The sequence below is a fragment of the Tursiops truncatus genome, chromosome 19 (genome assembly GCF_011762595.2).
Source record: "Tursiops truncatus isolate mTurTru1 chromosome 19, mTurTru1.mat.Y, whole genome shotgun sequence".
NCBI lineage: Eukaryota > Metazoa > Chordata > Mammalia > Artiodactyla > Delphinidae > Tursiops > Tursiops truncatus.
Window position 1 is genome coordinate 4,427,911 of NC_047052.1, and position 14,576 is coordinate 4,442,486.

Genomic DNA, 14,576 nt, shown 5'->3' on the forward strand with positions numbered 1-14,576 from the left:
TCTTTGTTCTTCTTTCTCTAGTTGTTTTTTTTTTAAATTAATTAATTAATTAATTAATTAATTTAGGGCTGTGTTGGGTCTTCGTTTCTGTGCTAGGGCTTTCTCTAGTTGTGGCAAGCGGGGGCCACTCTTCATCGCGGTGCGCGGGCCTCTCACTATCGGGGCCTCTCTTGTTGCGGAGCACAGGCTCCAGACGCGCAGGTTCAGTAGTTGTGGCTCACGGGCCCAGTTGCTCCACGGCATGTGGGATCTTCCCAGACCAGGGCTCGAACCCGTGTCCCCTGCATTGGCAGGCAGATTCTCAACCACTGCGCCACCAGGGAAGCCCCTCTCTAGTTGTTTTATGTGTAGGGTTAGATTGTTTGAGATTTTTCTTGTTTCTTGAGGTGAGATTGAATTGCTATAGACTTCCCTGAACTGGTTTTGCTGTGTCCCATAGGTTTTGGATCGTCATGTTTTCATTGTCATTTGTTTCTATGTTTTTTTTTTAATTTCTTCTTTGATTTCTTCAGTGATCTCTTGGTTATTTAGTAGCACACTGTGTAGTCTCCATGTATTTGTGTTTTTTACAGTTTTTTTCCTGTAACTGATTTCCAATCTCATAATGTTGGGGTCAGGAAAGATGCTTGATACGATTTCAATTTTCTTAAATTTTCTGAGGCTTGATTTGTGACCCAAGAGGTGATCTATCCTGGAGAATGTTCCATGTGCACTTGAGAAGAAAGTGTATTCTGCCACTTTTGGGTAGAATGTTCTATAAATATCAGTTAAATCTAACTGTTCTATTGTGTCATTTAAAGCTTGTGTTTCCGTATTTATTTTCTGTTTGGACGATCTGTCCATTGGTGTAAGTGGCGTGTTAAAGTCCCCTACTATTATTGTGTTACTGTTGATTTCTGCTTTCATGGTTGTTAGCATTTGCCTTATGTATTGAGGTGCTCCTGTGTTGGGTGCATAAACATTTATAGTTGTTATATCTTCTTGGATTGATCCTTTGATCATTATGTAGTGTCCTTCCTTGTCTCTTGTAACAGTCTTTATGTTAAAGTCTATTTTATTGGATATGAGTATTGCTTCTCCAGCTTTCTTTTGATTTCCATTTGCAAGGAATATCCTTTTTCCATCCCTTCACCTTCAGTCTGTATGTGTCACTAAGTCTGAAGTGGGTCTCTTGTAGACAGCATATATTTGGGTCTTGTTTTTGTATCCATTCAGCCAGTCTGTATCTTTTGGTTGGGGCATTTAATCCATTTACACTCAAGGTTGTTATTGATATGTATGTTCCTATGACCATTTTCTTAATTGTTTTGGGTTTGTTTTTGTAGATCTTTTCTTCTCTTGTGTTTCCCTCCTAGAGAAGTTTCTTTAGCATTTGTGGTAAAGCTGGTTCGGTGGTGCTGAATTCTCTTAGCTTTTGCTTGTCTGGAAAGCTTTTGATTTCTCCCTTGAATCTGAATGAGATCCTTGCTGGGTAATCTTGGTTGTAGGTTTTTCTCTTTCATCACTTTAAGTATATCCTGCCGCTCCCTTCTGGCCTGCAGAGTTTCGGCTGAAAAATCAGCTGATAACGTTATGGGAATTCCTTTGTATGTTATTTACTTCTTTATTTTTTAATAAATTAATTTTATTTATTTATTTTTGGCTGCATTGGGTCTTCATTGCTGCATGCGGGCTTTCTCCAGTAGCGGCGAGTGGGGGCTACTGTTTGTTGTGGTGTGCGGGCTTCTCATTGTGGTGGCTTCTCTTTTTGTGGAGCATGGGCTCTAGGTGCACGGGCTTCAGTAGTTGTGGCATGGGGGCTCAGTAGTTGTGGCTCGTGGGCTCTAGAGCACAGGCTCAGTAGTTGTGGCGCATGGTCTTAGTTGCTCGGTGGCATGTGGGATCTTCCCGGACCAGGGCTCAAACCTGTTGTCCCCTGCATTGGCAGGTGGATTCTTAACCACTGTGCCACCGGGGAAGTCCTGATCTCACGGCTTTGGCCAACCATGATCACAGCCGTCTGAGGTTGGGCTGTGATTATTCCCATTTTACAAACGAGGAAACTGGGGCACAGAGAGTTTTGGTCGCTTGCCCAAGACCATACAGCCAGCCAGGTGGAGCCAGGATCACAAAGGGAAAAACATGTCTAATAGCACGTCTGCTCTCTAGGTGATATTTGCAGGGTGTTGATTTTTTTAAAATGTGTGTGATCATCCAGCCTTATAGATTATTTTTTCAACTCAGACTTTTAAAAAATAAATATTTAGATTGAAATCCTGATTCTTCTACATTTTAGTTACATTAGCTTAGAAACTGTTTTCGAATAAAGAAATCGACTTTTGGTTGGCAATTATGAGCAGGCCTCAGGCAGTCAGAAGAATTAGAATTGGGTTTTCCCACTTTATTTGTGTCGACCATTAATTTCTGCCACACTGAAACAACATTACATAGCTCTGACGCGTTGTAGCTGCATTTTGCAAGGAGGTCAGTATTGATTACCTTGACCATGTAATTATCGATGTTTATTTTCTGTGATGATTACCTCTTGATTTCCCTGCTAACTGGGTGTGAACTTTCCTTCTGCAGAGACTCCTGCCAGCTACCAGGACAGATGGGGAATAGCAAGAGCCTCTCGGGGCAGAGTCTCTCCCCGCGGTTTCTTCCTGCGGAGCAGGCCGAGATCGACAGATTGTTTGATGCTCTGTCGTCGGCGGAACTCCGCTCCAGTACCTCGCCCAGATCCTTCTCTCTACAGGCACTGAAGGCAAGAGTAACAGTCAGAAGTTCACGTTGAGTTTGGGGAGGGGTCAGGCCAACATTGGCTGTCTGTTCCCGTAAGACAGGTGTGGGAACACGGAGGGGTGTGTTTTCTAGAAAGGGACAGATAGTACCTATTTTCAGCTTTGTGGGTTCCGTGGTCCGTGTTGTAGCTGCTCTGCTCAGCCTTCGTATCACAGTGTTTGGGGGACTTTTCCCACTTGAGGTTGACTAGAGGGGCTGGCCTCTTCCTGTCTCTTGAACCACTGTCGCCGGTTTCCCTCCAGACGAGTGATAGGCTGCCCTTAGCTGTATTTGTGGGTCCAATAACTGCAAAGTTTCAAGTCCACCTTGGCCTTTAGGATTCGTAAGCGTTTGACGTCCTGGGAGTTTGGTGGTTTTCCTAACAAAATAACGAAGTTTCAGAGTCAAGATTCACCTGACAACGAGTGAGAACTGCCCATTTACCCATCTTTTGGCCCCGTTCCATGGGGCTCTTAGCCACATGTTTGGGTGGTTTGGGTGCTCAGACAGAGCGAGACAACAGCAAAGAGACCTCATCAGCCCATCCCCCTGGGCAGTGGGGAGGCGGTGCAATGTGTGAAGACATTTCAGAGCCTCCTCTTTCAAATTTAGTTTTTTATCGAACTCTAGTTGATTTACAACGTAGCGTTAATTTCTGCTGTACAGCAAAGTGACTCGGCTATACACATATACACATTCTTTTTTATATTCTTTTCCATTTTGGTTTCTCTCAGGATATTGAATATAGTTCCATGTACCATATAGTGGGACCTTGTTGTTTATCCATCCTATGTATAATAGTTGACATCTGCTAACCTGAAACTCCCACTCCATCCCTCCCTGACTCCCCCTCGGCCTTGGCAACCACAAGTATGACCTCTTATGTCTGTGAGTCTGTTTCTGTTTTGTAGATAGGTTCTTCTGTGCCATATTTTAGATTCCACATATAAGTGACATCGTATAGTATTTGTCTTTCTCTGTCTGACTTACTTCACTTAGTATGATAATCTCTAGGTCCATCCAATGTTGCTGCAAATGGCATAATTTCATTCTTTTTTATGGCTGAGTAGTATTCCATTGTGTGTATGTACCACATCTTCTTTATGCATTCCTCTGTCGATGGACACTTAGGTTGTTTCCATGTGTTGGCCATTGTCAGTAGTGCTGCTGTGAACATAGGGGTGCAGGTATCTTTTTGAGTTATAGTTTTGTCTGGATGTATGCCCAGAAGTAGGAGCGTGGGCTCATATGGTAGCTCTATTTTTAGTTTTCTGAGGAGAGCCTCCTCTTTTAGGACATGCAGAATAGGAGCGGATGGCATTGGGGATCCCCCCAACATACTCACGTTATAGTTGAGGAAACTGGCCAGGGAGGTTATTGGGGTTACAGCTTGTGCGTGTGTGTGTGTGTGTGTGTGTGTGTGTGTGTGTGTGTGCATCATGTGTATCTCCACTAGACCAAAAGCACCCCAGTCTGCTGGGTCGCCCACTAAGCTGGAGCAGACAGAACAAGACAGGCCACTTAGGGACTTAACTGCTGAGTTCGTGACAACGTTCACAGGTGTTTATCAAGATAAATAGGGTGGGGCTTCCCTGGTGGCGCAGTGGTTAAGAATCCTCCTGCCAGTGCAGGGGACACGGGTTTGAGCCCTGGTCCGGGAAGATCCCGCATGCCGCAGAGCAGCTAAGCCCGTGCGCCACAACTACTGAGCCTGCGTTCTACAGCTCACGAGCCACAACTACTGAGCCTGCATGCCACAACTACTGAAGCCTGCACGCCTAGAGCCCATGCTCCACAAGAGAAGCCACTGCAATGAGAAGCCCGCGCACCGCAACGAAGAGTAGCCCCCGCTGGCTGCAACTAGAGAAAGCCTGCGCGCAGCAATGAAGACCCAGTGCGGCAAAAAAAAAAAAAAGATAAATAGGGTGAAAAGTTGGTCAGAAAACCTTGGCAACCAAATAAAGGTTCCTTTGGGAACGAATTAGAGGTTTCTCTTCCAGTAGAACTTTGGAAACACCGACAGAAATAGGAATACTCTTTTTGAGCAATGAGGGTGGGAAACTGCTTTACAAGAAATACAGAATATTGATGTTGTCACAGACCGTGTAGACACGGGAAGTTGTTACAGGAGAGTTCAGTTTTCAGACCTCGCTGATTTAGTTCATGGTTTGCTTTCTCTCCCCCTGTATTTATGATCCCTGGACAAAATCAGATTTGATGTTGGAGTCAAAGAGAAGAGGATATTTACAGAACGTTACTGGCAAGACGATTAAGAACTAGATTTTTTTCTTTTAATTTTTTGGCCTTGCTGTGTGGCATGTAGGATCTTAGTTCCCTGACCAGAGATTGAACCCATGCCCCCTGCATTGGCAGCGTGGAGTCTTAACCACTGGACCGCCAGGGAAGTCCCAAGAACTAGAGTTTTAAAATTTTTAAAAATTTTTATTGGAGTGTAGTTGATTTACAGTGATGTGTTAGTTTCTGCTGTACAGCAAAGTGAATCAGTTACACATATATCCACTCTTTTTTAGCTTCTGTTCCCATATAGGTCATTACAGAATTTTGAGTAGTTCCCTGTGCCATACAGTAGGACCTTATTCGTTATCTATTTTATATATGGTAGTATGTATATGTCACTCCCAATCTCCCAATTTATCCTCCCCCCCCCTTTCCAATGCATACTGAGCACAAAGAACTCGGATTGATAAAGCTAGCTAATATATTTGGAAGTCCATAGTATAGAGCATGCCAATTTAGCACTACACAGACCGTATGTTCCATATGGAAATGAATTTAGACATGCAAATGACAGCTACTAGAATCTAGAATTGAGGAGATGTTGTAAGCAGAGTGAAGAGCAGACGATGGCCAGAGGCAGGAATGACACAGCCAGTCTGGGAGACTGGGAAGTCTGGAGGGCAGGATGGGAACAGATGATGGAAGAGTCGGACGGCCAAGATGAGCCACGAGCCAGGACGCGTTAGGTGTGTGGGTCCTGCGGTGTCATGATGCCCTTAGGTGGGGAGAGATGGTGCATTTGGGGATCTAGGAAGGTTATGTGCTGGTAGCAGCGGTTGGTCTTTCTCCCTTAGCTATATTTCCATCATCCTGCCTCATTTGACTGGCACCCTGTCTGACCTCTTCACCTACCTGTCCCCGCAGAGCCATGTGGGGGAAGCTCTTCCCCAAGAGATGGTCACCAGACTGTTTGAGGGCATGCGGAGGGTGGACGTGACTGGGAAGACCAAGGGGCCCAGTGAGCGCATCTCCCAGGAGCAGTTCACAGTGTCCATGTCCTACCTTTTGAAAGGAAATGCTGAGGAGAAGAGTCTCGTGATCCTGAAAATGATTTCTGCCACAGAAGGTCCCGTGAAAGCAAGAGAGGTCAAAAAGGTAAGAGGCCACCAGGCCCTTTGCAGCCATCCCAAGCAGCCTTGGTATCCTTTGGTGGGGGACCTAGGACGATTAAGCAGCTGATGGAGGCATTGCGCACAAGTCCACCCCGGGGGGCGGGTACCTAGACCATGTCACTGGTTGAGGTCAGAACTCCTGGACAAAAAGGCACTGGCAATCTAGACCAGCCAAATGTGTCATTGGAAAAATGAGTAACTACCCAAGTTACATGATCTGTTCCAGATTGTGGTCCATCACAGCTGGCCTTAAGGACATGAGACACCCTTCCCCATGTTGATATGATGTAGGTCATAGGTGACAACGGAAATGCGATTAATGGTAAAATTGCGGTCTTCAAGTTTACAGAGGACCTGGTTGGCTCTGTGGCACACGTGCTAAACTACAGACAGGAGCTGAGAGGCTGGACTCAGAAGCAAGGCCCAGGCTCCCTGTCCAGGGTGCAGGTGCTGGCTGCTCAGCTGTGCTCCGAGATGAAGCTTCAAGGCAAGTGCCCTGCCTCCGTCCTTAGACCTTGGCCTTGTAGAGTGGTACCACGCCATCTCCATTACTGTAGGCTTGTACTGAACCTTTGAAGCCAGCAAATGTGGGTCTTCCAACTTTGGAGGACTATTTAGATTATTTAACCGTGGGCAGTCGTTCATAGTATTCCCTTATAATCCTTATTTCTGCAGGGTCAGTAGTGACGTCCCCACTTTCATTTCTGATGTTAGCCATTTGATTCTTCTCCTTTTTTCTTGGTCAGGCTAGCTAATGGTTTGTTCACTTTTTGTTATTTTCAAAGAGCCAACTTTTGGTTTTATGGGTTTTCTCTGTTGTCTAATCTCTTTCATTTATCTTCATCCAAGTCTTTTCTTTCTTTCTTCTGCTTCTTTTAGATTTAGTTTGGTTTTCTTTCCTTTTTTTAAAAAGAAATTTTATTGAAGTATAGTTGATTTACAATGTTGTGTCAATTTCTGCTGTACAGCAAAGGGACTCAGTTATATATATATGTATATATATATATATGAATATATACATTCTTACTCTTTTTAAAAAATATTTATTTACTTTTGGCTGCATCAGGTCTTAGTTGCAGCACGCAGGATCTTTCATTGCAGTGTGCGGGCTTCTCTCTAGTTGTGGCACATGGGCTCAGTAGTTGTGGCACGTGGGCTTAGTTGCCCCACGGCATGTGGGTTCTTAGTTCCCTGACCAGGGATTGAACCAGAGTCACCTGCATTGCAAGACCTGCATTGCAAGTGATTCTTAATCACTGGACCACCAGGGAAGTCCCTATATTATTATTCTTTTCCATTATGGTTTGTCACAGGATATTAAATGTAGTTCCCTGTGCCATACAGTAGGACCTTGTTTATCCATCCTATATATACTAGTTTGCCTCTGCTAATCCCAAACTCCCAATCCTTCCCTCCCCTCCCCTACCTCCCCCTTGGCAACCACAAGTCTGTTCTCTATGTCTGTGAGTCTGTTTTTGTTTCATAGATATGTGTCATATTTTAGATTCCACATATACGTGATATCATATGGTATTTGTCTTTCTCTTTCTGACTTACCTTTCTTAGTATGATAATCTCTAGGTCCCTCCATGTTGCTGCAAATGGCATTATTTCATTCTTTTTTATGGCTGAGTAATATTCCATTATATATATCTGCCACATCTCCTTTATCCATTCATCTGTCCATGGACATTTAGGTTGTTTCCATGTCCTGGCTCTTGTAAATAGTGCTGCAGTGAACACTGGGGTACATGTGTCTTTTTGAATTATGGTTTTCTCAGGGTGTATGCCCAGTAGTGGGATCGCTGGGTCATATGGTAGTTCCATTTTTAGTTTTTTAAGGATCCTCCATACTGTTCTCCACAGTGGCTGTACAATTTACATTCCCATGAACAGTGCAAGAGGGTTCTCTTTTCTCCGCACCCTCTCCAGCATTTATTGATTTTAGATTTTCTGATGATGGCCATTCTGACTGGTGTGAGGTGGTACCTCATTGTAGTTTTGATTTGCATTTCTTTAATAATTAGCGATCTTGAGCATCTCTTCTCTTCTTGGCCATCTGTATGTCTTCTTTGGAGTAATGTCTGTTTACGGCTTCTGCCCATTTATGAATTGGGTTGTTTGTTTTTTTGTTGTTGTTGAGTTGTATGAGCCATTTGTATATTTTGGAAATTAAGCCCTTGTTGGTCATATCATTTGCAAATATTTTCTCCCAGTCTGTAGGTTGTCTTTTTGTTTTGTTTATGGTTTCCTTTGCTGTGCAAAAGCTTTTAAGTTTGATTAGGTCCCATTTGTTTGTTTTGGCTTTTATTTCTATTGCCCCGGGAGCCTGACCTAAGAAAACATTGGTATGATTTATGTCGGAGAATGTTTTGCCTGTGTTCTCTTCTAGGAGTTTTATGGTGTCTTGTCTTATAGTTAGGTCTTTAAGTAATTTTGAGTTTATTTTTGTGTGTGGTGAGAGGGTGTGTTCTAACTTCACTGATGTAAAATGCAGCTGTGCAGCTTTTCCAGCACCACTTGCTGAAGAGACTGTCTTTTCTCCATTGTATATTCTTGCCTGCTTTGTTGAAGATTAATTGGCCGTAGGTGTGTGGGCTTATTTCTGGGCTCTCTCTTCTGTTCCATTGATCTATATGCCTGTTTTTGTGCCAGTATCATGCTGTTTTGATTACTGTAGCTTGGTAATATTGTCTGAAGTTTGGGAGGGTTATGTCTCCAGCTTTGCTCTTTTTCCTCAGGATTGCTTTGACAATTCTGGGTCTTTTATGGTTCCATATAAATTTTATTATTATTTGTTGTATTTCTGTGCAAAATGTCATGGGTAATTTCATAGGTATTGCATTATACCAACAGATTGCTTTGGGTAGTATGGCCATTTAAACAATATTCTTCCAATCCAAGAGCATGGGATATCTTTCCATTTCTTTGAATCATCTTTTAAAAAATAAATAGTTAATTAATTTATGGCTGTGTTGGGTCTTTGTTGCTGCACACGGTCTTTCTCTAGTTGTGGCAAGCCAGGGCTGCTTTTCATTGTGGTGCATGGGCTTCTCATTGTGGTGGCTTCTCTTGTTGCAGAGCACGGGCTCTAGGCATGCGGGCTCAGTAGTTGTGGCCTGCGGGCTCAGCAGCTGTGGCTTGTGGGCTCTAGAGTTCTAGTAGTTTTTGTGTGGAGTCTTGAGGGTTTTCTATATATATTATCATGTCATCTATGTATAATGATAATTTTACCTCCGCCCTACCAAGTTGAATACCTTTTATTTCTATTTCTTGTCTGATTGCTGTGGCTAGGATTTCCAATGCTATGTTGAAGAGAAGTGGTGAGAGTGGTCACCCTTGTCTTGTTCCAGATTTTAGCAGGAAGGCTTTCGGCTTTTCACCATTGAGTATTATGTTGGCTGTGGGTTTGTCATAAATAGCTTTTATTATGTTGAGATACGTTCCCTCTATACCCAATTTTGTAAGGGCTTTTATCATGCATGGGTGTTGAATTTCATCATATGCTTTTTATGCATCTATTAAGACGATCATGTAGTGTTTGTCCTTTCTTTTGTTGATGTGGTATATCATGTAGGTTGATTTGAATATGTTGAACCATCCTGGTGATCCTGGGATGAATCCAACTTGGTTGTGGTGTATGACTTTTTTAATGTGTTGTTGGATTCGGTTTGCTAATAATTCGTTGAGAATTTTTGCATCTATATTCATCAAAGGTATTGGCCTGTAATTATCTTTTTTGGTCGTGTCTTTGTCTGCTTTTGGTATCAGGGTGATAGTGTCTTCATAGAATGTCTTTGGGAGTGTTCCTTCCTCTTCAGTTTTTTGGAAGAATTTGAGAAAGATCAGTATAAGTTCTTCTTTGTATGTTTGGTAGAATTTGCCTGTGAAGCCATGTGGTCCTGGAATTTTATTTTAGGCAGGTTTTGTTTTGTTTGCTGTTTTTTTTTTTTTTTTAACAGGTTTGATTTCTTTTCTAGTGATTGGTCTGTTTAAGTTGTCTCTTTCTTTGTGATTCAGTTTTGATGGGTTATATGTTTCTAGAAAGTTGTCCGTTTCTTGGAGGTTGTCAGATTTGTTGGCATATAATTGTTCATAGTATTCACTCGTGGTTTTTTGTATTTCTGTGATATCTGTTGTGATTTCCCTTCTTTCATTTCTTATTTTGTTTATTTGGGTCTTCTCTCTTCTTTTTGGTGAGCCTGGCCAAAGGTTTGTCAATTTTGTTTACCCTTTCAAAGAAACAGCTCTTGGTTTTATTGATTTTTTTGTTTGTTTTTTAATCTCTCTTATATTTATTTCATTTCTGATCTTTATTATCTTTCCTTTGCTTTATTATCTTTTCCTTTAGGTTTTGTTTGTTCTTTTTCTAATTTTTTTAGGTAGTGTGTTAGGTTGTTTATTTGAGATATTTGTTGCTTTTTTAAAAAAATGTATTTATTTATTTAGTTTTGGCTATGCTGGGTTTTCATTGCTGCGCGCGGGCTTTCTCTAGTTGTGGCGAGCGGGGGCTACTCTTTGTTGCAGTGTGCAGGTTTCTCATTGCAGTGGCTTCTCTTTGTTGCGGAGCACAGGCTCTAGGCACGCGGGCTTCAGTAGTTGTGGCACACGGGCTCAGTATTTATGGCTCGCGGGCTGTAGTGCACAGACTTTGTAGTTGTGGCACACGGGCTTAGTTGCTCTGTGGCATGTGGGATCTTCCCGGACCAGGGCTCGAACCCGTGTCCCCTGCATTGGCAGGCAGACTCCCAACCACTGCACCACCAGGGAAGTCCCGAGATATTTGTTTCTTAAAGAAGGCCTGTATCACTATGAACTACCCTCTAAGAACTGCTTTTGCTACATCCCATAGTTCTTGTATGGTTGTGTTTTCATTGTCATTTGCTCAAGGTATTTTTTAATTTCTTCTTTGATTTCATCATTGACCCATTGGGTTTTTTAAATTATTTTTATTTTTGGCTGCATTGGGTCTTCGTTGCTGTGTGTACGCTTTCTCTAGTTGTCGTGAGTGGGGGCTACTCTTCGTTGCAGTGCACGGGCTTCTCATTATGGTGGCTTCTCTTGTTGTGGAGCAGGGCTCTAGGCTCGTGGGCTTCATTTGTGGCATGTGGGTTCAGTAGTTGTGGTGCATGGGCTTAGCTGCTCTGCAGCATGTGGGATCTTCCTGGACCAGGGCTCGAACCCATGTGTCCCCTGCCTTGGCAGGCAGATTCTTAACCACTGTGCCACCAGGGAAGCCTGACCCATTGTTTTTTTAGTAGCATGTTTAGCCTCTATGTAATTGTTTTTTTCTTGTTTCTTTTTCTGTGGTTGAGTTTTAGTTTCATGCTTTTGTGGTCAGAAAAGATGCTTGAAATAATTTCTTTACTCTTAAATTTGTTGAGGCTTGTTTTGTGCCCAAGTGTGTGGTCAATCCTAGAAAATGTTCTGTGTGCACTTGAAAAGAATGTATTTTTTTTAGATGTAATGTCCTGAAGGTATCAATTAAGTCTAACTGTTCTAATGTATGATTTGGGACCTCTGTTGCCTTATTGATTTTCTGTCTCAAAGATCTATTCATTGATGTGAGTGCGGTGCTAAAGTCTCCTACTATTACTATATTCCTGTCAGTTTCTCCCTTTATGTCTGTTAGTATTTGTTTTCTGTATTTGGGTGCTCCTATATTGGGTGCATATATGTTGACAAATGTAATATCCTCTCCTTGTATTGATCCTTTTATTATACAGTGTCCTTCTTTATCTTTTTTTATAACCTTTGTTTTAAAGTCTTTTTTGTCTGATATGAGTATTGCGACCCCTGCTTTCTTTTCATTTCTGTTTGCATGCAGTATCTTTCTCCATCCCCTCACTTTTAATACACGTGTGTCCTTTGCCCTAAAGTGGGTGTCTTGTAGGCAGCATGTTGTAGACTCTTGTTTTTTATCCAATCTACCACTCAGTGTCTTTTGATGGGAGCATTTAGTCCATTGACATTAAGGTAATTATTGATAGATATATATTTATTTCCATTTTAAACCTTGTTTTCCTGTTGATTTTATATTCTTTTGTCCCTTTTTCTTTTGTGCTTTTCTTTTGTATTATGCTTATAGTTTTTTCTTTTTGATTTTTGTGAGTCTGTTGTATGTTTTTGATTTGTGGTTGCCCTGTTTTTCAAGTATATTAACCCCTTCATTTATCTACTTGCTTTAGACTAGTAGTCACTTAGGCTCAAACACATTCTAGAAAAATAATTGTGATTTTCTCTTTCCTATAGCTTCTTACTACTTTTCTATTTAGAGAAGACCTTTCAATATTTCTTTTAGGATAGGTTTAGGATAGGTTTGCTGTATTTTTTTTAGCTTTTGCTTGTCTGAGAAATTCTTTCTTTCTCCTTCTGTTCTAAATGATCATCTTGCCGGGTAGTGTCCTAGGTTGCAGATATTTCCCTTTCAGGACTTTGGATATATCTTGCCACTCCCTTCTGGCCTGCGACGTTTCTGTAGAGAAATCAGCTGACAGCCTTATGGGGGTTCCCTTGTCGTTAACTCTGTGTTTCTCTCTTGCTGCCTTTAGAATCCTCTTTCTCATGTTTAACTTTTGGTATTGGTGTGGGTCTTCCCGGGTTTGTCTCGTTCAGGACCCTCTGTGTTTCCTGTATCTGCATATCTGTTTCCTTCTTTAGCTTTGGGAAGTTTTAAGCCATCATTTCTTCAAATACGTTTTCAGTCCCCTTTTCTCTTTCTTCTCCTTCTGGGATCCCTATTACGTGTAGATGGGCATGCTTTACATTCTCCCATAGGTCTCTTGGGTTGCTTTCATGTTTTTCACTTGGCTTTCTGTCTGATGTCCTGATTGGATGATTTCCTTTACTGTATCTTCCAGATCACTTATTCGTTCTTCTGCATTATTTATTCTGCTATTCATAGCCTTTGGTTCTGCTTTTGTCTCAGCAAATGAATCTCCTAATGTTTCTTGACTCCTCCTTATAGTTTCTAGTTCCTTTTTAGTTATCTGCATTTCTATTGATAGCCTTTCTTAGTTCCTTCAGTATTTTCATTATCTCCTTTTTGAACTTGGTATCTATTAGACTGAAGAGACCTGTTTCATTGTTCTTTCAGGGGAATTCTCTCGATATTTTAATTGGGAGTGGTCCCTCTGCTTCTTCATTTTACTTGTATTTCTCTTGCTCTATGAGTTTAGGAGAAACAATTATCTACTGTGGTCTCGGAGGGCTATTTTTATGTGGGAGCATCCCTGCGTAGCCTGCATGGGTTTAGTATTTTTTTGGTGCAAGGACTGTTTTCAGTATGGATGCCTGCTGCCTCTTTCCTCAGCGTGTGCTGGCTGTTATCCCCTTGATAGGAGGTGCGACTCGTGTTGCGATGACCAGAGCCAGCACTGGCCAGTGAGTGGGGACTCGTCTTCCCTCTGTGGTTATCACTGCCCTGTCCAGGGCAGGGTCTGCTCTCTAGTTGTTGGTGTAGAAGCCCCTAGCTCTGTTTCTGATCTGCAGTGCAAGAATAGGCGGGATTGGAGCGCTCCCACTGGGAGAGGAGCCACTGAGTATTACTGTGCTGGAGCTGTTCCCCTGTGAGTGTGTCACCTTTCACCTGCTGTGCGGGCTGACCGAGTACACTGTTGTTGGCACTGCCCTCAGCCCCACCTCAGCTCTGGGTGTGCTGGCAGGCAGCCCTGGTGCCTCTCAGGCTTTGTTTTCACAAGGCCACCAGCGCAGATCCACTGAAGTCAGGTCCCAGGACTGCAGTCGTTACATACCTGGACCCACTATGGGAGCTGTGGATGCAGCCCAGACCCTGGCCCAGCCCAGCCCCCGCGTGTACGCGCCCACAAAGCCCACAGCTGCTGAGGCCAGACCCGTCCCAGCTGCGGGAGCACCAGTTGTCCGTTTGGTTGTTCCACAGGCATTGAATTTACAAAGTCGGCCGTGGAGGTATAAATCCAAGGTTCACGCAGCCGTGGGGAGAGATTTCAGCTCCGCTTCCTAAGTCACATGGCCTGTGGGCCTCAGCTGTGATTTCAGCCCCACCTGTGCGTATGGGCAACCCACTGCTGTCTGCTTCTGGGGGCACAGGGCAGTGGCTGGGGCACACGAGCCTGCCCAGGCAGGAGGGGACCGGGGTGGCCGGGGTGTGTGACCTGCCTGGGCAGGAGCCTGTCCTGGAGCCTGCGTAGGCAGGAGCCGGTGGGTGGGGAAAGAGGCTGCGATGGCAGCCCCGCCTCTACCTTGGCCACTTAACAGCGGCGCCCGGGGTTCTTAACAATGGCGGCCCGGGGTTCTTCCGCAAACACTCCTGGTTGCTGTGCCCCACGCTCCAGCCCCTTCAGGCGTCTCTGCACAGCCAACAGCAGTCCTCTCCCTGGGTCTGTCCCCTAAACCCCGTATTACAGCCCCCAGCCCCCACCCATA

General features: G+C 43.4%; 1 protein-coding gene across 9 annotated transcripts in view; it reads left to right on the forward strand.

Annotated features, from left to right (window-relative positions):
• Window positions 1-14,576, forward strand: part of MEAK7 (MTOR associated protein, eak-7 homolog) — a 101,730-nt gene that overhangs the window by 41,688 nt on the left and 45,466 nt on the right. For all 9 annotated transcript variants that reach the window (XR_012328140.1, XR_012328138.1, XR_012328139.1 and 6 more), the window contains 3 exons: window positions 2,566-2,743; window positions 5,923-6,153; window positions 6,513-6,657. Coding sequence is in view for 6 of the 9 variants with exons in the window: in XM_033844291.2 (XP_033700182.1) it covers window positions 2,591-2,743; window positions 5,923-6,153; window positions 6,513-6,657 (529 nt within the window). In the remaining 3 variants the exon portion in view is untranslated. The remainder of the gene's footprint in view (window positions 1-2,565; window positions 2,744-5,922; window positions 6,154-6,512; window positions 6,658-14,576) is intronic.